Genomic DNA, 22,171 nt, shown 5'->3' on the forward strand with positions numbered 1-22,171 from the left:
AGGGCCTGTGGACTTATTAAAGACTTCTGTTCAAAACTACAAAGCAGGAGGTGTCAGGGAGACTAGGGGGTTGAAAAGAAGGAAGAAAACGCACGCTGACTCAATTCAGAGTCAAATCACAAAGAACTTATTTTATGCAACACTTAATAAACTTGACTATTCCTTCTTTACTTATTGGCCCCAAATTAAGTGACCTAATTCACTATCTTCAGGAAAAAAATTAATTTATCTTTTTTCAATCCACAGAAACTGACAACAGCTGACATTTGCTAAAATAGCTCTCATTTTAGGGATAAAAGAGATGGGATACTAACAAGCACTGGCATGTTAAAAATGGTTTCTAGGGTTGCTCCTGGTCTGGAGCCCATCGGTACTTCCCGGAACGGTGACTGAGAAGAAGAGGGTATTTGCCCACACCATCCTCATGTGAAACCTGCCCTAAAACAACCATCCCAAAATATTTCTATTGTTTGCACGCGATGCATACACAAAAATGTGTGTGTGTTGTGCAATTACTTGGATACTTTCTAACAGATGGAATAACAACAAAATGAGAGGAAAATACTCTCCTAATTAGCACAGACTCAATCAAAATATGTATATTTGTCCAGTGAAGACACTCTGATAGGCCCTTCTCCACATCTGGAAATTACTGATGGCTTCCAACACTTTCCTTCGTCACAGTGGAGCTTCATGCCCAGCAAGAACTATAGCATCTACTCAACAATGTAACAACTTGATCCTTTCCTTGTATCTTAAAACTTTAGTACTGAGGAGTTTAGGCACATTAATCTTGCCAATAAAATAAAAATAAAACAAATAAAAAAGTCAAACCTAGAAATAAAAAGAAATGTCCTCCAGGACAAGTTTACATGGAGAGATGGAAAGACACAAGCACAGTGTGACTATCTTATCTCTCTGGAAAATCAGTAGCCAAAAAGGTTCACCCCTCCAGTTTCTACTTCAATATTAACGGGTTGAGCAACTACCATATGGAACAAGCCCCTTTAATATCACCTGGTCTACTTCCCAGCAGTAAATTCCGCTCCCAGGCTTGTCATGGCTCATTGTCATGGCTCATTTAGATAGTACAGTGAATTTCCTCTGTAAGTCTGCTCCTAGAGCTTGCTGAGTTTAAGATATAATGAGATACGAAGGTGTTTATCATGAGGTAGAATGGAACTCTGAGCCAAAGCAACAGGAGCTGGATACCATGAGCAGGGAGGGAACATAAATTTTTTTTTTCTTTAAAGTATATTGGAAAAATAAACTATTCCAAAAGCCACACTAAATTTGAGTAAAGACTTAAGTTTTTATGCAGAAATAACTCTACATCTTACAGAAATTTAAAAGAACAAAATAACATGTCAGAAATAGAGATGAAGAGGGGCAAGTACATCTTTCAACATAAAATTTTGGTTTAAGAGAGTTGTAATTTACCCCATCCCATAAGAAATGGCAGAAATTTTGCAATAATTTAAACCAAATAAATCTGGTTTAAATTGGAACTTACACTTCTAATAAATATTATGAACTAAGCCAATATAAAAGGACCTGCCTCTCTAGCTCCAAACTTAGGAAGACACTGCATAAAATGAAAAATAACAATTAGGTATCAAGCGTGAGCTAAACAAGGAGAAGTGCCAATACTGAAGACAAAACTCAAAGTCAGAGCATTGATGAGAGCTTAAGTGCAAATGGTTCATAGGGGGTAAAAAGCTGGGTTCTAGGCCCTAATAGCTAAGGACTCAGGAGGAGATCCCAGAATTCAAGCTCAGGGGGAGACAGACATAAACTATGTGTATAAAGCTAAAGAAAGTCACAAAGGTTGGCTCCATCCATAAAATGGGGACCAGAAAAACTGTCTACCAGCTCAATGGAGCAGCAAAGAGTCTAGAGCTTTGGGTGGGAAAAGAAATCACCCATGAGAAACCACTGGTGCACGAGAGAGACACAGAATTCCAAGTACAGATATTCACATAAAAATTGGTCCAGAAACAATGAACGTATTTGGTCCCCGCACAAACTTGAAGAATAAGACTCCCAAGGAAAGTAGGCCCACACAAGATGAGCTCACAATCAAAGATTACAAACTATATAAGAAAGCAAATCCTCGTGAGATAAAGTGAAGAGTTACAAACAGGAGACCTTGCACTGTAAAACTAGAAATAACTGAACTGTGTTAAAAGGTATTTAAATAGATACAACAGAAGCTCTCCTAACAGAATGCCATGTATCAGACTCTCCAGATTAATCAATATCCTCTTTCTCCCTTCCAATAAATTCACTGATGCCAACAGCATACTGAAATAAGGCAACTAGAAGGCAATGCAGAGAAGACTGTATTTGGTTCCCTAACATCCATACTTCGAACTCCCACTTTCTCCCTTCCAACTTGTTTTCATCTACCCCTTCCACAGAGTGACTCAAACATACAGACCCTATTTCCAGACTTCAGAGGTACATACTGATTAGAATAAGATAAAAAGTAATCCCATTTCCCCTTTCCAATGACTTGGCATATGACTCAGTCTGGCAAATGATGTGGAAGGAAGGAAGTCTGCTGTGGGAGGAGGCAGGAGAGAAGAACTTCAGAGAAAGGTTTTCTTATTTTTCTGGTAAGGAAGATTGGCCCTGAGCTAACATCTGTTGCCAATCTTCCTTTCTTTGTCCTCCCCAAAGCCCCAGTACACAGTTGTATATCCTAGTTGTACGTCTTTCTAATTTTTCTATGTGGGATGCAGCCTCAGCATGGCTTGATGAGCGCTGCCATGTCTGAACCCAGGATCCAAACAGGCAAACCCCAGGCTGCAAAAGCAGAGTGCACGAACTTAACCACTATGCCACTGGGCCAGCTCCCAAAAGACTTTTCTGCAAAATTTAGATATAGCTTATGGAAGTCGAAGAGAAAAATTTATAGCCTTCTATAATAAATGAAAATATTCAATTCAAGTAACTTGGAAAAAAATAGCCATGGTAAATGTAAGGAATATAGAAGGAAATCATAACAGAATAGAAACTAGTGGAATGAAAACAAATATAAAATAGAGATTAAACAAAATCCAAATATTAAAAAAAAGCCTTCTTAAAAATATATATATAAAGTAGACAAACTTCTGGCAACACTGAACAAGAAAAAAATATAAAAGTCACAAAGTCTATGAGTGAAAACAAGGCATAAATAAACAGTATAGATTTTAATAGTATCCAACAATCAGAAATAACAGCGCTGGACTGTGAGACAGTGAGAAACAAACTTCTACTGTGCTAGGTCACACACGGTTTGGGATGAGCTTTCCAGCAGCTTGTGCTACTCTAACTTATAAAACTAACAAGGGGGCAACAGGGTATACAACACCAATTTTTTTTTTAATTAGCCTTTCCATACACCTCCAATAAATATTAGAGAATTTAACAGGAAAAAAGGATCATTCGTGAGAGCAGCAAATGAGATATCTAGGAATAAACCTAATACAGATGTGTAAGAACTTTACTGAGACAATGTGTAAGAAATTAACAAAGGTCATAGAAAAGAACTTAAATAAATGGATAAAAAGGCCTTGTTGGTGGGTGCAAGACTCACTGTTATAAAAACATCTAATTCTGCCAAAATTAGTCTATACAATCAATGCAAATTCCTATCAGCTTCCAAGAGGATGTTTTTAAAGGAGCTAGTCAGTGTCATTGTAAATTCATATGAAAGAGTAAAGGTTCCAGATGATTCTGACAAAGAACACGTAGGAGAGATTTGTTCCACCTCATACCAGGACTTCAAAGTAAAACAGTACATAAAACAGCAGAGAACGAGTGGAGCAGAAACAAACAGGCGAAGGGAAACTCTACAGAGCCCAGAACAGACTCGAGCACACAGGGGAACTTAACTACATTATATTGGTGGTACTACAACTGGCTTTCCATAGGGAAAAACTAAAATAAAAAACTCTCCTCACACCAAACATCTAGATATATTAAAAACTTTACACGTGGAAACAAAACTTTAACACATGTAAAAACAATTCTATTAAAATAGATTATCTCCTCCAGGATAATATATCAATTTATGAATTTATCAAAAGGTGCACCCCACTCATACTGGCCATTTATGTGTTATATTCACCCACAGAACCCTACGCTGCACCCTATAAAAAACTGTATATATATAAGTCTATGAGCTCTGTGAAGCTAGGAAACATGTATCATCTCAAAGAGAGTTTTATCCACAGTGCTTAGCACAGTTTTCGAGCATGCAGTAAGTATAGAAACAATGCATAAATAATGTAACTGCTCTAAAAAACAAAACAAAATAAACAGCAAAGTGTTGAGGGACTAGAGATGACTAGTAAGATTCAGGCAGGTTTCTTTCCAGCTAACGTTATTTGGTGTGAGCCATAAGAAAAGAGTGGAACTATAAAAGGCAGAATTATGTAGAACACATTTAAGACAGAACAATTTCGGGGCCGGCCTTGTGGTTGAGTGGTTAATGTTCCACAAGCTCCACTTTGGTGTCCTTGGGTTCACAGGTTCGGGTTCTGGGTGTGGGTTCATGGGTTTGGATCCTGGGTGTGGACCTATCCCACTCATCACTCATGCAGTGGCGGTGACCCGCATACAAAATAGAGGAGGACTAGCACAGATATTAGCTCACGGCTAATACAGATATTAGCCCACGGCTAATCTTCCTCAAGCAAAAAAAAGAGGAAGATTGGCAACGGATGTTGGTTCAGGGCCAATCTTCCTCACCAAATTAAAAAAGACAATGATTTCAGCAAAACATGAAGGAGGGAGAATACAAGGTAAGTTTGAATAGTTAGATGTTTCTGGAGAATGAAGATAAGAAGTATAAAGGGGGGGCTGGCCCAGTGGTGCAGCGATTAAGTTTGCAGTTCTGTTTCTGCGGCCTGGGGTTCACCGGTTCGGATCCCAGGTGCAGATATGGCACCGCTTGGCAAGCCATGCTGTGGCAGGCGTCCCACGTATAAAGTAGAGGAAGATGGGCACGGATGTTAGCTCAGGGCCAGTCTTCCTCAACAAAAAGAGGAGGATTGGCAGATGAAATATGGAGCCTCTGAAGGTTTCTTTTGTTTTTTTTGAGGAAGATTAGCCCTAAGCTAACTACTGCCAGTCCTCCTCTTTTTTGCTGAGAAGTCTGGCCCTGAGCTAACATCTGTACCCATCTTCCCCTACTTTATATGTGGGACGCCTGCCACGGCATGGCTTGCCAAGCGGTGCCATGTCCGCACCCGGGATCCGAACTGGCGAACCCCGGGCCACTGAGAAGCGGAACGTGAGAACTTAACCGCTGTGCCACCGGGCTGAAGGTTTCTAAACATAAGTGCAACATAATTAGGTTTATGTTCCCAAAGTAGGAAACTTCTTACTTCCATTGAGCAACCAATTAGAAAAAAATGTTTTGAACATACACTTATATGTTATAAAGGTCATGACAGTACTTTTATTCAGTTCATATTCAATTCAGTGATGTTGATCACACTGCTCACTCCCAAAGATGAAAAAAAGAAAATGAAAGCAGTAACATGAGACTTTATTATATTTCATGTTACAGGAGAGGGAATCATGGTATGAAATGAATATTTCTCCTATCTGCCTCTTAACAACAACAACAAAAGGGACAGTAAATCGAGATTTACTTCTTTTTAAAAAATTATAATAAATAACATCCATACACATATATGAATCAACCACACTTTTATGACAGAAGAGAACTATACTATTTTCACTGTCATTTTTCTTTTTTCAATTTTAACCCCCAACTCCAGATTTAACCATGGGATAAAGGCAATTTAACAATCTTGAGGATTACAAATCTTTCATTAAGTCAGCTAAGAAAATACAAACACAAAGAAAATATAAACAATTAAGACAGTAAAACAAAACAAAAAACAAGAAAGAATGAGTGAAAAGGAAGGTATGCAGGGTACAAGTACCCAAAGACAAAGGAACACCAAAGGGACTACTGTATATTTGTATACTTTGAGGTTGAAAGAGAATGGCAAACATGACATTAGAGCCCTGAATAATAGGCAGATGTATTCTGGTAGGTTCACTCCAGATGGGAACGCTGCCACCTGTAAACTCAAGCGTAATTTCAAGATCAGAAGGGTTTGCTATGTCTTCTAGCCAGTAACCACCTTGCTCTAAAAAGCAACAGTATCTTTAACCAGAAAATGCATGGCCACAAACACCCTGAGAATAATTTCATTCTGGGTAGAAAATTATACCAATGTCAATGGGGTGCTATAAGAATGTCATTAAGTGGAAGAAAGGCGAAGAAGAATGAATTCAGCCACAACTGCTTTCACACGCATAGCAATGATAGCCTCGAAATTTGACTATCATCTGTAAAGTTATATATAAAATCTTTTTCCACATAAATACCTTTTATGTTTACCTTTAATTATATTCTTTTCCTTCATGGTGTCTTTTTTTTTTTAAGATTTTTTTTTTCTTTTTTTTTTTTTCTTTTTTCCTTTTTCTCCCCAAAGCCCCCTAGTACATAGTTGTATATTCTTTGTTGTGGGTCCTTCTAGTTGTGGCATGTGGGACGCTGCCTCAGCGTGGTTTGATGAGCGGTGCCATGTCCACGCCCAGGATTCGAACCAACGAAACACTGGGCCGCCTGCAGCAGAGCGCACGAACTTAACCACTCGGCCATGGGGCCAGCCCCCTTCATGGTGTCTTTTGAAGAACAGTTTTTAATTTTGATCAATTCCAATTTGTCAATTTTTTTCTTTCATGGTTAATATACATTATATATTAAGAAATCTTTGCTTCCTCCAAAGTTTCTTGTTTTCTTTGAGAAGATTATGGTTTTACCTTTTATGTTTAGGTTTATTTTGAATTAATTTTTGCATATGGTATGAGGTCCTCGCCTCATTTTTACTCTACAGACTTCCAGTTGTATCGCTATCATTTATGGAAAAGACAATTGTTTCCTTATATTGGTGCCTTTGATCATAGATATGTGGGTCTATTTCTGTACTCTTTATTCTGTTCCATTATTCTATACGTCAGTCTTCATTCCAATACCATACTTTTTTGATTGCTGTCAATTTATAGCAAGACTTCAGATCAGGTAGTGTAAATCTTGCAACTCTTTCAAAATCCGTTTAGCTCTGCTAGATCCATTGCAATTCCAAGTAAGTTTTAGATTCCAATCGTCAGTTTCTACAAAAAAGCCCCCTGCAATTTTGGCTGCGATTATGTTGCAAATATAAATTGATTTGGGGGAAAAGGGCATCTTAAAATTTGATTAATTCAAATTATGAACTACATATATCTCTATATTTGTTTAGATGTTTTTTATTTTCTCTCAGTAACGTTTTGTAGTTTTCAGTGCAGGAATCTTGTACAACTTTTGTGAAATTTGTTCCAGAGTACTTTATGAATTTTGATGCTATTGTAAATAACATTTCAGTTTCCATTTGCTTGTTGCTAACATATAGAAACACAACTGGTTTTTATGAATTGCCTTGCTTAGAAAATCATGTTGTCTATGAATAAAGACAACTTACTACTTCCTTTCGAATTTTACTCTTTATTTTCTCAGCACATTGCATTAACTAGGATCTCCAATATAATATTCAACAGAGGGGTAAAAGTGGATATCCTCATATCCTTTGCAATCTCATAGGGAAAGTGCTCAATCTTCATCATTAGGCATAATGTTAGCGCTAAGTTGTTCACAGATGCCCTTCACTGAGCTGAAGAAATTGTCTTCCAGTCCTAGTCAGCTAAGAGTTTTTATCATGAGTTGATGCTGTCCTTTATCAAAAGCTTTTCCTGAATGTACTGAGATAATTATATGATTTCTTCCTTTATTGTTAATGTAGTGAATTTAATTAACTCGATATCTGAATACTGAACAAGCCCAGCATTCCAGAAATAAGCCTAACCTGGTTGTGATACATTAGCTTTCTTAAATAAGTTAGATTCAATTTGCTAAGACTCTCTTGGACAATTTCATGTCAGTGTTCCTGAGGGAGACATCTGTAATTTTCTCTTTATGTCTTTGTCAGGTTTAAGTGGGAGGGTAATTCCAGTCTCATAAAATGAATTAGGAAGTAGGTATTTCCTTCTTCTCTATTTTCTGAAAGGGTTTCTATAAGAAGAGTATTATTTCTTACTTAGATGTTTAGCAGAATTCACTAGTAAAGTAATCTGGGCCTGGAATTTTCTCTTTGGAAACATTTTTGATTACAAATTCAATTTCTTTAATAGATACAGGCCTCATCAATTTTCTATTTCTTTTTGAGCCAGTTTTGATAATTTTATTTTTCAAGGAATTTCTCTATTATAAGTTATCAAATTTATTGGCATAAAGTTGTTCAAAATAATCTCTTATCGTTTTAAATGCCTTACAATCTTGAGAGATTTCGCCTCTTCCCCTCTTTCATTCCAAATATGGGTAATCCACGTGTCTTCCCTTTCACCCTGACCAGGCTAACCAGGGGACTATCAGTTTTATTAATCCTGTGAACAGCCATGGTTGACTTTGTGAATTTTGTCTTGTTTGTTCTCTACTTCCTTGATGTCTGCTCTTTACTATTTCCTAGATTCTATTTACTTTGGTTTACTTTGCTCTTCTTTTTCTAGTTTTTTAGTGTGGAAACTCAGATCACTAAATTTAAACTTTATTATTTTCCTTTTATTTTTTAAAGATTTATTTAATTTATTTTTTATTTTTCCTACTCCTCCCCAAAGCCCCCCAGTACACAGTTGTATATTTTAATTGTGGGTCCTCCTAGTTGTGGCATGTGGGACCCCGCCTCAGCATGGCTTGATGAGCAGCGCTGGGTCCGTGCCCAGGATCTGAATCGGTGAAACCCTGGGCTAGTGAAACCCTGGGCCACTAAAGCAGAGCGTGTGAACTTAACCACTTGGCCATAGGGCTGACCCCCCTGAACTTTATTCTTTTCTAATACAGGCAAATTAAAGGTATAAATTTCACTCTACTACTTGAGCTGCATAACACAAAATTTCTCATTTCTATTTTCATTCAGCTCAAAATGATTTCTCATATTCCTAATGACTTCTTCTCTGAACCATAGTATTTAGAATTATGTTACTTAATTTCCAAACATTTGGTGAATTTTCCGAAAACCTTACTATTATTAACTTCTAACTTAATCCCACTGTGGTCAGAGAACAATTCTGACATATTTCAGTCTTTTAAATTTATTAAGATTTATTTTTATGGCCCAGCATATGGTCTACATTGGTGAACATTCCATACATATTTGAAAAACATACATGCTTCCGTTGTTCAGTGTACTATTCTATAGCTATTAAATAGGTCAAGTTGATAGTCCTCAGATCTTCAATATTTTTACTGTTTACTTTTCTGTTCACTTACTCGATCAATTTCTGAGAAATAGGGTTTACAATCTCCAGTGATGACTGATGACTATGAATTATCTGTTTTTCCCTTGTGTTCTGTCACTTTGCCCTTCATGAATTTTGAAGCTCTGTTATTAGGTGCATGCATATGAAAGATTGTTATGGCTTTCTGATGAACTATTCCCTTTATCATTCTGATACATCCTTCTTTATCTCTGGGAATACTCTTTAGAACTCTCCTTTATCTGATATTAATATACCCATATCATATTTCTTATGATTACTGTTTACAAGGACTATCTTTTTCAATTTTTTAAATTCAAGCTATTTGTGATTATTACAGTATATGTGTTGTAGACAATACTGCTTCTTTTTAATCTACTCTAACAATCTTGGTCTTTTAACTGGAATGCTTAGTTTATTTGATTTTGATATGATTATTGATATGCTGAATTTATATCTATCACCCAGTAATCCCTTCTATTCTTTGTTCCTCTGTTGTTCCTTTTTCTTCTAGGTAAATGAAATAATTTTTATTACTATGTTTTATTTCCTCTATTGGATTTTCAGTTTTTTGGTTTTTATTTCTGTTTTTGTGGTTAACTTTTGGTAGTTGCTCTAGAGCTAACAATATGCATCTTTAATTTTGCAAAGTCTATTTAGATGAGAAATTTTAGAATGTCACAACTGATACTTCATATTTTCTACTTCACAAAGTTAACAACCTTACCGCAGTATAAATCTATACCCCTAATCTTTTGTGCTACTGTTGTCATATCTTGCACTTTTATATACATTACAAACTCCACTTCACAATGTTATTACTTTTGCTTTAAATGGTCAGTTGTCTTTTAGGGAAAGTATGAGAAGAAAAAATAAGTTTTCTATATATGTCACCTTTATTTACCATATCAGGTGTTCTCCATTTCTTCCTACAGATTCATGATTCCTTCCAGTTTCATTTCCTTTCAGCTGGAAAAATATACATTAGCTTTTCTTATAGAATGTATTTTCTAGAGACAATTTTTTTACATGGTTATCTGAAAATGCCTATATTTAACCTGAGTTTTTTAACAGTGTTTTTTATTTGGCCATAGAATTCTAGGCTGACAAATTTTTTCAGTACTTTAAAAGAAGTTCCATTTTCTTCTGATCTCCAATGTTTTTGATAAGAAGTCAGCTACAATAAATAGTTTCCCTTTACATAGTGTCTTTTTTCTCTTGCTGCTTTTGTCTCTTTATATTTTGTTTCCAGAAATTAAATTACGATGTTTATAGGTATGGTTTTCTTTGTATTTACTGCTTTTGGTTTCATTAAGTTTTTAGGATCTGTAAACATATGTGTGTTTTATCTAAAAACCTTTTTAGAGCAGTTTTACAAAAAAACTGAGAGTGAGGCAAAGAGATTTTCCATATACTTCTTTAAATCAATGTATTTTAAATCAAATTAGAGAAATATTTCAGCTATTATTTTTCAAATATTTTTTTCTGCCCCTTTGTCACTCTTTTATCCTTATGGAGTTCCAGTTACATGTATGTTAGCCCATTTGATATTGTCCAACATGTTATTGAGGCTCTATTCATTTTGTAAAAACCCCTTTTCTCCCTGTTTTCAGATTGGATAATTTCCATTAATCTTTTAAAAAATTTATGGATTCTTTCTTTTGACAGTTCTAATCTATCATTAAGACCATCCAGAAAAGTTTTCATTTAAATTTCAGTTTTCAAATTTCCATTTTTTAATAGCTTTCCTTTCTTGGCTGAGATTTTTCTATCTGCTCTACCATCAACAGGACATTTTCTTTTAATTCTTCGAAGCATATTTGTAGGAGTGACTCTAAAGTCTTTATCTGTTAAACTCAATATCTAAGACTTCTCTGATTTGATTTTTACTGCATGCTTTTCTTCACTATGGATCATATGATACATTGTAATGACTTTGGATTGTTATTTTCTTCTGAAAAGCAATGATTTTTATTCTAGTAGGTAATTCAATTAATAGCTGATCTCGTTGAACTTGGGTAGGCTTGGATCATCCAAGGTATTTCTCAGACTCTCTATCAGGGTATTCCCCAGACCTCTCTATCTTGGTGGGACTCATCTTGCAAATTCTATCTCCCCTGTAGACTTTCTTGGGGCTTTAAGTTTTGTTAGTCTGAGTCTATGGTAGGCTTTACTGTAGGGCATGATCCCTACTCCTAAAACTTAGCTTTTCTCTCATCTTGGCAAGATGCCTGAAGTTTCAACAACACTCGGTTGGAACTTCAAATTCCCTAGCACTGCTCTACCTCCAGTATCACAATTCCACTTTCATTCCCATAGCAGCAATCTCTTTAGGCCTTGGGTAGTCTCATCCAGTGAATGTGCAGCACAGTCCTCAGCCAAAAGTTCATGGACATCAAACACTCAATTTCTTCTCAGTATACTATTTCTATATGTTACTTCTCTGATTTACTCAGAGCATTTACAACTACAGAATCAAGGGACCTGAGAAAGTCGCCTAGTCAAAGAACTAAATAATTTTTAAAACCAGACGAGTCCTAGAGATTTAGAAAACCCTTTCATTTCATAATAAGTAAATTACAGACCTGAAAAGTTAAGTGCAAACTGGATTTTCAGTTGTGAGCATCATGCTTTGCAAATATTCAGCTTTACAAATTTCAGAGTGTTTTCATTACTTTATCTCATTTGATCCTTACAACAACCTCATGAGGTGGGTCTATGTATTATTATGACTGTTTTATAGGTAAGCAAACTGGCTCAAAATGTAAACACATTCTTTGCTACAAAGAGCATCTTATAATACCCTTTTACTCAGGATCCTCAAATAGGAAAAGCTTAAGATTAAATGGATGGATTATTACCTTCTACATCCAAAGCATGAGGGAAGTTTTGCCCATTTACAGAATGAGTAGCTATCTATGTGGTACTCTCTGAGGGACACTGAAAATGAAGCTCCTGAAAGGAAAGGATCCTGCCCAAAAGATCCCAAACCAAAAAAACACTCACACTGCTATATTATATAACAGATTTTCTTAAAACGGTTATTACAACTAGGTTAAGGCTTTAGGTTACCCACCTGCAACAGTCAACCCTTCAACTGATTCATCTTTATTTAACAGAAGGGACTAGGAGCAACCCTAAACCTCGAGTAGAGGAAAAAATAAAAATACAAGATTACAATCCAGGTCACAAGAAAATAAAAAGATGTGAGAAAAACATTTGTGAAACTCATGCCTCATCTTGAGAGAAGTTGAGCATCACGGTCAAAGTTTAGGAGCAGGAAGAGGTAAGGAACTCTAATAATTACTTAACCTAATAAACCCATTTACACCACTGTTCTATAACAACTCAGAGCCCCAACTAAACTACTAGTTCTGATGAGGAAAGATGCTAGGAACAGTCAAGATGACACATTCTGTAAGGTGAGTAGCATAAGGGAGCTGGATATCAGGGTAGAAAAAGAGGGGGCAGAATTAAAAAGTCAACCAAGACCAGGGAGGAAGTCCCAAAGTCCCAAGGGATAGTTGATTATATGCACAAATTTTGTTTTATAATTTTAATTAGGACCTGTCCAACCGGTGTTACTTGTTTATAGCTATGCTGTACAGCATCCTTTTCCAACTCAAGTGTAGAAAATTTTTATATTAATTTATGTGATTTCCTATAGAATATTTAAACCTCAGTATTTTAGGCCACTGTTAAAAATGCTTCCAATTCCACTAAAAGTCCTTTATCATATATCTAATGACTCAAATAAAGGCATTTGGTGGGCGTATAACTAAGTGTGCCCTTGCGAAAAACATACATGTTCTTATGTAACACAGACTGGATTTCAATTTGTTACTAGGATATAATTTGCATAACTATTTTCAATTTGTGGTTTATTTGGAAGACTGTCATACATCCCCAAATGGGACTTTTTTTAATGTCAGAAATTGTACAATAATAAATTTTAAAATGAAATACTACAGGATATCAGGACATAAAATAATTCAAAATACAGTCTTATCTTAATTATTCAAGGTATGATAGACTGATCACCTAATTGTACTACCCTCAAATAGCCTGAACATTTTCCAGCAACCATTTTTTACAGGTTTCTTAATTATAATCATACTCTCTATTTCTCTCTTAAAAGGCAAGGATTTTTTTAGCTATCAGAATTCAGATTATTGGACTCTTCCTAGGTACATATGCAAATCTATTTTCTGTTTGTGGGAAGTCAGATCTTTCTTTGGTCAAAAGGCATCTCAAGAGTATATAATTGAGCCCACAGAGGTTTGGGTTTCTCCGCCAACTTTACTAATGGGATGCTACTTATCAAACAGCTCTGCATTCTCAAAGAAACTGAAGAGCTCTTCCACAACTTCCCCAAACAAAACAGGTCTCAGGTAGTCAAATTCATAGTCAGGTAAAAATTTTATTCAAAATGAAAAACGAGTCTTTTAAGCTTTATTTGTAATGCCAACAGCGTGTGAGATTGCAGTAGGAGTTTGAATGCAAAACAATGGAGAATCAATCAGCTCATCTAGAAATCCTGATAGTGAGGCTCATGGTCTGAACTGATACTTAAAACTTATTATGGTTATTAGAGCTGTTGTTATTGTATTATTTTCCCCTTTTCCCATTCATCCTTTCCTTCTTAGGTAAAGAGGTTAAACAAAAAAGTGGAAAAAAAAAATAATGGCTAACAAAACCACAGCATAGGGTTCAATGTAGGATCTGCCAGTAAAAGTGTTCCTTCTCTTTAGGGCTAGCTAACCAACTCAAATGTTCCTGTTGAATCACTGGCAGGTTACCAAGTGAACAGTTTCACATCTTCACAAACTCATGGCCACCATTTATCTGTAACAGATGCTCAAAAATCATCGTCACAAATGCTGGGAATGGAAGAGAACTATTAGATCATTCCTTTTGGTTTGTCTAGGTCAGGATTATTCCAGAAAACTAGACTACTCTAGTGCTTTGCTGAAAAATTTTCTATACAAAGAGACCAACTGCCTCTTCCTCAGGGCAGACTTTTCTTATTCTAGATTCAGAGTCATATATGTGCATGTTTTGGTCTCTTTTGCACATTACATTGCCTCATATTTCTTCATTTCAAGTTCTCTGGGTATAATGAACAAGTCCTTTTACTTGTTTAACTACCAATAATTAAACAAGGTAAACAGTGAAAATACGGTAGGTCCTGCCACAATTAGGGAGTGAAGAATCTGGTTGTCACTGCCAACAGCCACAGGTAGAATACTACCCTTCTCCTTTTCAAGTTTGCTTAAATAATTATGTTTTCCCACAAATCATCACCAGGAAATAACTTATAAGAAGCGAATAATACCCACTATTAAGTGTGTACTGTGCCAGGCACTGTTCTTAATTCTATATATTAATAATTTCTTATTTTATTGTCATGAAAACTCTGTGAAGCAGAAACAATTATTATTGCCATTTTAAAAATGCAGAGACTGACGCACAGAGCAGTTAAATAACTTGCTGAAGTCACAGAGCTAATAAGTGGTGGAGTCAGAATTCACATTCAGGCTCTTTTACTCCAGGAAGTATGCTCTTCTTACTAGCTGCCGTAAGTAATTAGAGGCAGCTATCACGCAGAACTACTTGGAGAGAGTAAACTCCTTAAAAATTAACAACAGAATGAAGTAAATTCTGAGCCAAGTTGTAGAAACTGAGACAACTCCAACCTAGGACAGACGATTAACAGAACTTGTTCAACACAGGGACAGGAGTCCAGAACACAGCAGAAGAAAGTCTACTCCCTTAGTGAGCTACACAGTTAAAAAGAATCGAGAGTTTGTTGTATTAGAACGCACAATATGTCAGTGTTGGGTATAGCTACATTTAGGTTAATTGTATAGTTTTCAATGGAGATTTTATGGATCCTCACTTTATATTTGTATGCCAAACTTTTAAAATCTACATTTAAGAAAAAAAAAAACAGGTGTTTGAATTCACTGTTCTAGATGGAAAGAACAGAATAATTGTTGCTTCCCGCCTGGTGGAACCATATAGGTTGGTCTACAGAGCAGCACAGTCAGAAAAGATCTGTAAAGAACCATCACTCTCTCAACAGAATATCTGGGTAGGGGATTAGGCCTAAGGGGCTGAGATAATTTATTAAAAGGAGGGTACTAAACAACCATTTTACTAAGATGTGAAAATGAAAGACACAACAAGGGGAAATTTAAGTGCAAATTAAAGCAAGGACTACTTTAAAAACGTTAAGTTGGTAAATCTGCACAATACAAAACTGGTGGAAAATCTAAGAACATCACGACGCCATAGTAAAAATATCCGGAGCAACTGAAGAAGGTGATTTAAGAGGTAGGTCATCTGTCAGAGCCAAGTGTTAACGTTTTATTTCTAGAACTTTTATTTAATGATTGCTTATTAAATTTCTATACCACTTATAAATTTCTCTATACACTTTATTTACTTATCCCATGCCTGATTGTGTGAGTGCTTATCTTACCAAAAACAGTTTTGCTAATCACAGTACTTTTCAGAAATGTAATCTCCAATCTGGGCTGGTAAGGGAAGTTCATAATAGAGTTTAGTACTGTGGAACCAAAAAACACACACACACACACAATTCCCTTTTCATGGTTTGAAGTCAAGCATTCTTTTAAAAATTACTTCAAATGTTTTCAAAGTCCTGATAATAAAAGAAAATTCCTACACAAATACAGCCTATTTTGCTTTAAATACAAATTTGATGTGAATGGGAAATATCTGAGAATTAAAGTCAAGATATTGGTATATAGAGAAAACAAAACGAAATTTATACACTGTTGCTTCAGCAAGGACCATTTCTGCTGAGGAACATCACACATGATACTTTGTTTGCCCCAATATTATATCTATCCTTCTTCCATTTTCTTTTCTTTTTTGTTTTTGAAAGATTTTATTTTTTTCCTTTTTCTCCCCAAAGCTCCCCAGCACACAGTTGTATATTCTTCGTTGTGGGTCCCTCTAGTTGTGGCATGTGGGATGCTGCCTCAGCGTGGTTTGATGAGCAGTGCCATGTCTGCGCCCAGGATTGGAACCAATGAAACACTGGGCTGCCTGCAGTGGAGCACGCAAACTTAACCACTCGGCCACGGGGCGAGCCCCCTTCTTCCATTTTCTTAATTACTTTGGGCCCTGATTTAATTTTCTTCTCCAGTCTATCTTTTACCATGTTCTAGGAATGGTTCCCTGACCTCTTTAAATCAAATGATTTTACCCTTTTCGCCCAGGAGTTACATCTACTATTCCAACACCAAAATATCAACTTTGAATTTTACCATCAGTGATTAAAAATTTGTCTTACAATTCCTTCACTAACTTGCTCCTAGGAAGCATATTTGCAAACATTTTTCTCATGATGACATTCCGAACCCTAACCTCTCCCTATCTCCCAGCATATCAATCTATTTCCGGCTTTAAGGATTCATCACTTCCAAGAGCAGATCAACTGTAATGCTTTTGTCAAAGGTTAGAATCTCTTAACCTTGCACTGGGGCCTAATAATCCATAGGCAGAGGTGATATCCCAACACCTGCTTCCTTAACTTTTAGGTTGCTGTCATGAAATCACAATAATCATGTCCCAAGAAAATTCACACTGAGGTATCATGGCAAGATCCTCTGCTGTTCTATAATTCTGGTATTGAACATTTATTGATAGTTCAGAGTAGCAGAAAAGAAAAGGTGGTGTTAGTTTAAAACACTAGCTGAGATGAGGAAAGTTTGTTTACTTAAGGTCAGAGAGACTATGCACTTATGCAGAGAAGGAACTAACAGAAAGCGAGCAAGATTATGTGAGAGAAAACTAATAGAGGAAGATTGCAGAGGTGGGGCCGAGTGCTTAAAATCTGCGATAGAGATGAGAAGCTAGCATTATGAAGGAGAAAGAACATCTCCTCTGAGACAGAAGAGGAGACAACAAAAGCAGAGATAAATGCTCAGGTAAAGAAGGTAAGTGAGGGATCCCAGGATAGACCTGGTTTCAGTAAAATGAGTGTAGGACAATTAGGTGGGGGTAAGGGCTGGGAACAGCAAAGGATACAGAACTACTGCTCTTTCCAAAGAGACGTATTTGTTCTACAGAGAAGTAAATCAGAACTTTTCAAAGTCACAGAGAAGAAAAAGAAGCATCTATTATGTACTAGCAAATGTAAACATGCTTCACAACAGATTATCTAAGGAAGCCACCAGATGAGGGGGGAATAGAAAAATGATGTACAGCAAAGTTTTGGTAAAAGTGACAATTTTGTAAAAATAGACTGGAGAGTGTAGCAAGATGTTAATTGTTAAATATGAGTATAGGAATATGAAGGTTCATTATACTATTCTCTCTACTTTTGTGTACCTTTGGAAATGTTTACAATAAAAAAAAGTTTTAAAAAATTGCCTAGACACCATATGATCCCAGGACCAACGGTCATCTTCTTCATTAAGCTCAATAATCTGTCTGAACTCTACAGGAGATTTTAGAAATTTCAGACGTGCAACTGGATACAGATACATATAATCTAGATGACTTTAAAAGTCAGTGAAGAGGAGGCAAAATACTTCCACTTGACCAGGATTTGTTCTAAATTTGTTTTATGGAGTGAGAAACACAAGTTCGCGTTAAAATCAGGCTAAGTGTGTCGACACGGGGGTAATAAACAGTGCCGGAAGATGGAAGTAATGAGGAAAAGTATTTATACTAAGCACATGACTGAAGAATAAGATCATAAACACTTACTTCATCTCCAGAACTTCCTCTAGGTGTTTCCTTCTCTCTGCCCGAAGATTGGTCAAATGAGTTTCCTTTTCTGCCAGGGACTGCTGAGTAGAGGACAGCTTTGCTTTCATGGACTCCAGCTCCTGCTTCACTTTCTCCATAGCCATCAGTAACTCTTCCACCTGAGATAAATATGGGAAAGAGAAAAACTGAACATCTGGACCAATTAAAGTTAGAGGAGCTGGACAATGGGCAACTCCTGGGTCCAGAAAACTGAAGACACACACACATCAAAAATTCTGAACTCTTTCTGAATTAGACACATATCTCAAGAAGATACAGCAGATAAAGAAATAACTCTCATCCCTCCACTATAATCCTTCTTGGTGTAGGTCAAAAGAACTTCATTTTCTTTTTGACAAATCCAAGAGCATGTAAGTTATCAGTTCAAGAAGTCACACTCTGCAATAGACAGTCTCTTTTAAAGAATTTACTTAGAAATGGTCCAGAAACTTCCATGAAATAACAATATAATGCAGATAAAAATATAAGGAACAAATCGTAGTGAGTATCTGCAGAAAGATTTTAGGAAATAAAAGACAAACTTGACTAATAACAGATTCAGTTTAAACATAAATGAGTCATTTTTATTCATCTAAACTAACATTTTTTCAGTTTACAACATTAAAAAGAATTTCTTTTTAAAGAAACAGCTGGAATTCAATCAAATACTTTCTTGCTCTAAAGCCAGGTAGGTAGAGTTTTTTCAGAGGAGGCAGGAAGAAAAAAAGGAAAAATATATGACCAAATGGAGAGGAGAGAGAATACTTAAAAAAGACCTAAGAGAAAGAATACAGAATGCTAACACACAAGAAACTAAGACAGCAAGGTATGTACTTTATCAGGTATTTCTACTTACTCTGGGTGGTTCCCAAATCAGAATTATTTAAATAAACATGTTCAATTTAATTCAGAAGCAAAAAAAATGCTGACAAAATATCTGTTATTACCAAAAAGCAACCTCAACCAGGTAATCAACCAGGCAACTGCATCAATCACAACAGTTTACATCAGGTTGCTACTTGCCAAGAAATAATTTTGAAGACAGTCCTTTTAAGAGGCAGAGGTGACCGCAGGCAGAGACAGGGGATCTGCCATTCACTGACTCCTACATGAAACCAATTTGAGTGACATTAAAACTGAGAGCAGTCTGGAGACAAACCTGCAGTAGAAGAAGTCAGAGTTGAAACAGACCCCTACGTGTTAGTCCCTCACACCCAACTAAAGTCTCCACCTTGACTGCTGACAGCCGCTAAACACTGCTGGTAAACAGAAACATTTAGTTTTTTGGCACCTGAATTACTTTACTTTGTGTATCTTTTCAGAAGTGATAGAGTTAATGTTCTCAACTAATAGCATCCTGACAGTCCCAGTTGTTGTGAGAACATACATTACTATGCAGATCTCCTCGGGTACATATTCCCATATCTGCAAGCTTTACATGAATATATATCACTTTCTGACCTTCTGAAAACTGTCAATAAGGATGAATCCATTTAATCAGTTTAATTCATATAAAATCTTATCTAAAACTGGACTGAAACGATACACAAGGTATGTTTCTATAACACAAAATCAGTAATCTACACCGCCATTACAGAAGCTCTACTAAATAAAGCGTGGGATGTGTCCATCTTTTATGAACTTAACGTGAACATATCTCAAAAACTCTCCCTCCCATCCTGCCTTTAACTTCTCCGGGCAAGCAATGGTATCAGTTTCTTATATAACTTGGAGAGAGACTTCATACATACACAAGCATGTATAAATAACCTATTCTTCCTTTTTCTACACAAAAGGAAGCCTGCTGTATAAACACTCATCATCTAAAACTTTCAGTAAACTTTTTATTGAAATACAACATAAATACAGAAAAAATATACAAACAATAAACGTACAAATTGAAGAATTTTCTATAAGTGAACACACCTATGTAATCAGCATACAGACCAATAAACAGAACATTACCAGTGTACCCCAGAATCCTCCCTCATATTTCCTTTCCAGATAAAGAGTAACCATTATTCTAATACTCTTGATTAGTTTTACCTATTTAACTACATACAAACAGAATTTGCATAGCATATAATTTTAAGTACAGATTTTTTTCACTCAGTGAGATTCATCCATATTCTTGGGTAAAATTATAGTTCTGTAATTCTCCTAACTGTACGATATTCCACCGTGTGAAAATACCAAAATTTGCTAAGGGCACTAGTGATAAATAGAAATTTCTTAATTTAATGGAGTTTAATTTTTTCCTTTACATTTCTTTCATGTTCAGAGGCTTTTGTAAACTGAATAAGAAAATTCTGTCTATCTCAAGGTCATAAGGATATTCTTCTATTTTTTCTTCTAAATTCTTTATTTCACATTTAGATCTATCACATATATGCACGTGATTTTTGAATACAGTGTAATGGTGAAAATTAATTTTTCTCAACATGTATATCCAAGAGACTGAGCACTATAAACAGGAGAACATCAACAGTCATGGTGGGAAGATAATTATGGCATATTTGGCAAACAATCAAAAATTATTTAAAGACTATTTATAAATTGTAGAAAAACTAATATAATAATGCTTTATATTGCACATAACCAACTTTGAGTTTCATAAATAAGCAATGTGAAATATTTTATGCATACTGACAAAAATAATATGTCTATATCCTAGAACCAAGAGGCAAAATACATATCTATATACTTACCACCAAGGAGCTTTGTAAGTGCAACTGTTGAACTGTATCCCCTAAGTCCCCTGTGACATATAATCACCATTCTGTTTTTTGGTGTTCTTGAGTTCATAATAGCTCACATCATGTGAGATTTCAGTTGTACATTATTTCTTGACTCTCATCACATAGGCGCTCCTCTTCACCCGCTGTGCACACTCCCCATCCCCCTTGCCCTGGTAACCACTGAACTGTGTTCTTTGTCCATGTATTTGTTTATATTCCACAAGTGAATGAAGTCATCTGGTGTTTGCCTTTCTCAGTCTGGCTTATTTTGCACAGCATAATTCCCTCTAGGTCTTTCCATGTTATTGCAAATGGGACAATTTGTCTTTTCTTCTGGCTGAGTAGTATTCCATTGTATACATATACACACCATGTCTTCTTTATCCAATCATCAGTCGATGGGCACTAGTATAGTTTCCATGTCTTGGCTATTGTGAATAGTGCTGCAATGAACATAGGGGTGCAGATGTTACTTTGGATTGTTGATTTCAAGTTGTTTGGGTAGATAGCCAGTAGTGGGATAGCTGGGTGATAAGGTAGTTCTATTTTTAGTTTTTTGAGGAATGTCCATACTGTTTTCCATAGTGGCTGCACCAGTTTGCATTCCCACCAGCAGAGTATGAGGGTTCCCTTTTCTCCACACCCTGTCCAACATTTGTTACTTTTAGTCTTAGTGATCATAGCCATTTTAACAGGCATAAGGTGGTTCTTAGTGTATTTTGATTTGCATTTCCCTGATGATTAGTGATGTGGAACATCTTTCCATGTGTTTATTGGCCATCTGCATTTCTTCTTTGGAAAAATGTCTGTTCATCTCCACTGCCCATTCTTTGAAGGGGCTGTTTATTTTTCTTAATGTTCAGTTGTGTGCGTTTCTTATATATTTTGGAGATTAATCCTTTGCCAGATAGATAATTTGCAAATATTTTCTCCCAATTGGTGGGTAGTCTCTTTGTTTCAGTCTAGTTTCTTTTGCCTTGCAGAAGCTCTTTAGTCTGATGAATTCCCAATTGTTTATTTTTTCTTTTGTTTCCCTTGTCTGAGAGGACATGGTATTCGAAAAGATCCTTTTTAGTTCGATGTCAAAGAGTGTACTCCTGATATTATCTTCCAGGAGTTTTATACTTTCAGGGCGTATCTTCAAGTCTTTGATCTATTTTGCGTTCATTTTTGTGTATGGCGTGAGATAGTGGTCTACTTTCATTCTTTTGCACGTGGCTATCCGGTTTTCCCAACACCACTTATTGAAGACACTATCTTCTTTCCACTGTATGTTCTTGGCACCT

The 22,171-nt window shown here is 36.1% G+C and overlaps 1 protein-coding gene across 22 annotated transcripts in view; it reads right to left on the minus strand.

The window, feature by feature from the left end:
• ERC1 (ELKS/RAB6-interacting/CAST family member 1) overlaps positions 1 to 22,171 on the minus strand; it is a 516,642-nt gene that overhangs the window by 205,723 nt on the left and 288,748 nt on the right. For all 22 annotated transcript variants that reach the window (XR_011540237.1, XR_011540234.1, XR_011540233.1 and 19 more), the window contains one exon: positions 18,106 to 18,266. Coding sequence is in view for 15 of the 22 variants with exons in the window: in XM_070620439.1 (XP_070476540.1) it covers positions 18,106 to 18,266 (161 nt within the window). In the remaining 7 variants the exon portion in view is untranslated. The remainder of the gene's footprint in view (positions 1 to 18,105; positions 18,267 to 22,171) is intronic.

This window comes from Equus przewalskii, chromosome 5 (genome assembly GCF_037783145.1).
Source record: "Equus przewalskii isolate Varuska chromosome 5, EquPr2, whole genome shotgun sequence".
Taxonomy (NCBI): Eukaryota; Metazoa; Chordata; class Mammalia; order Perissodactyla; family Equidae; genus Equus; species Equus przewalskii.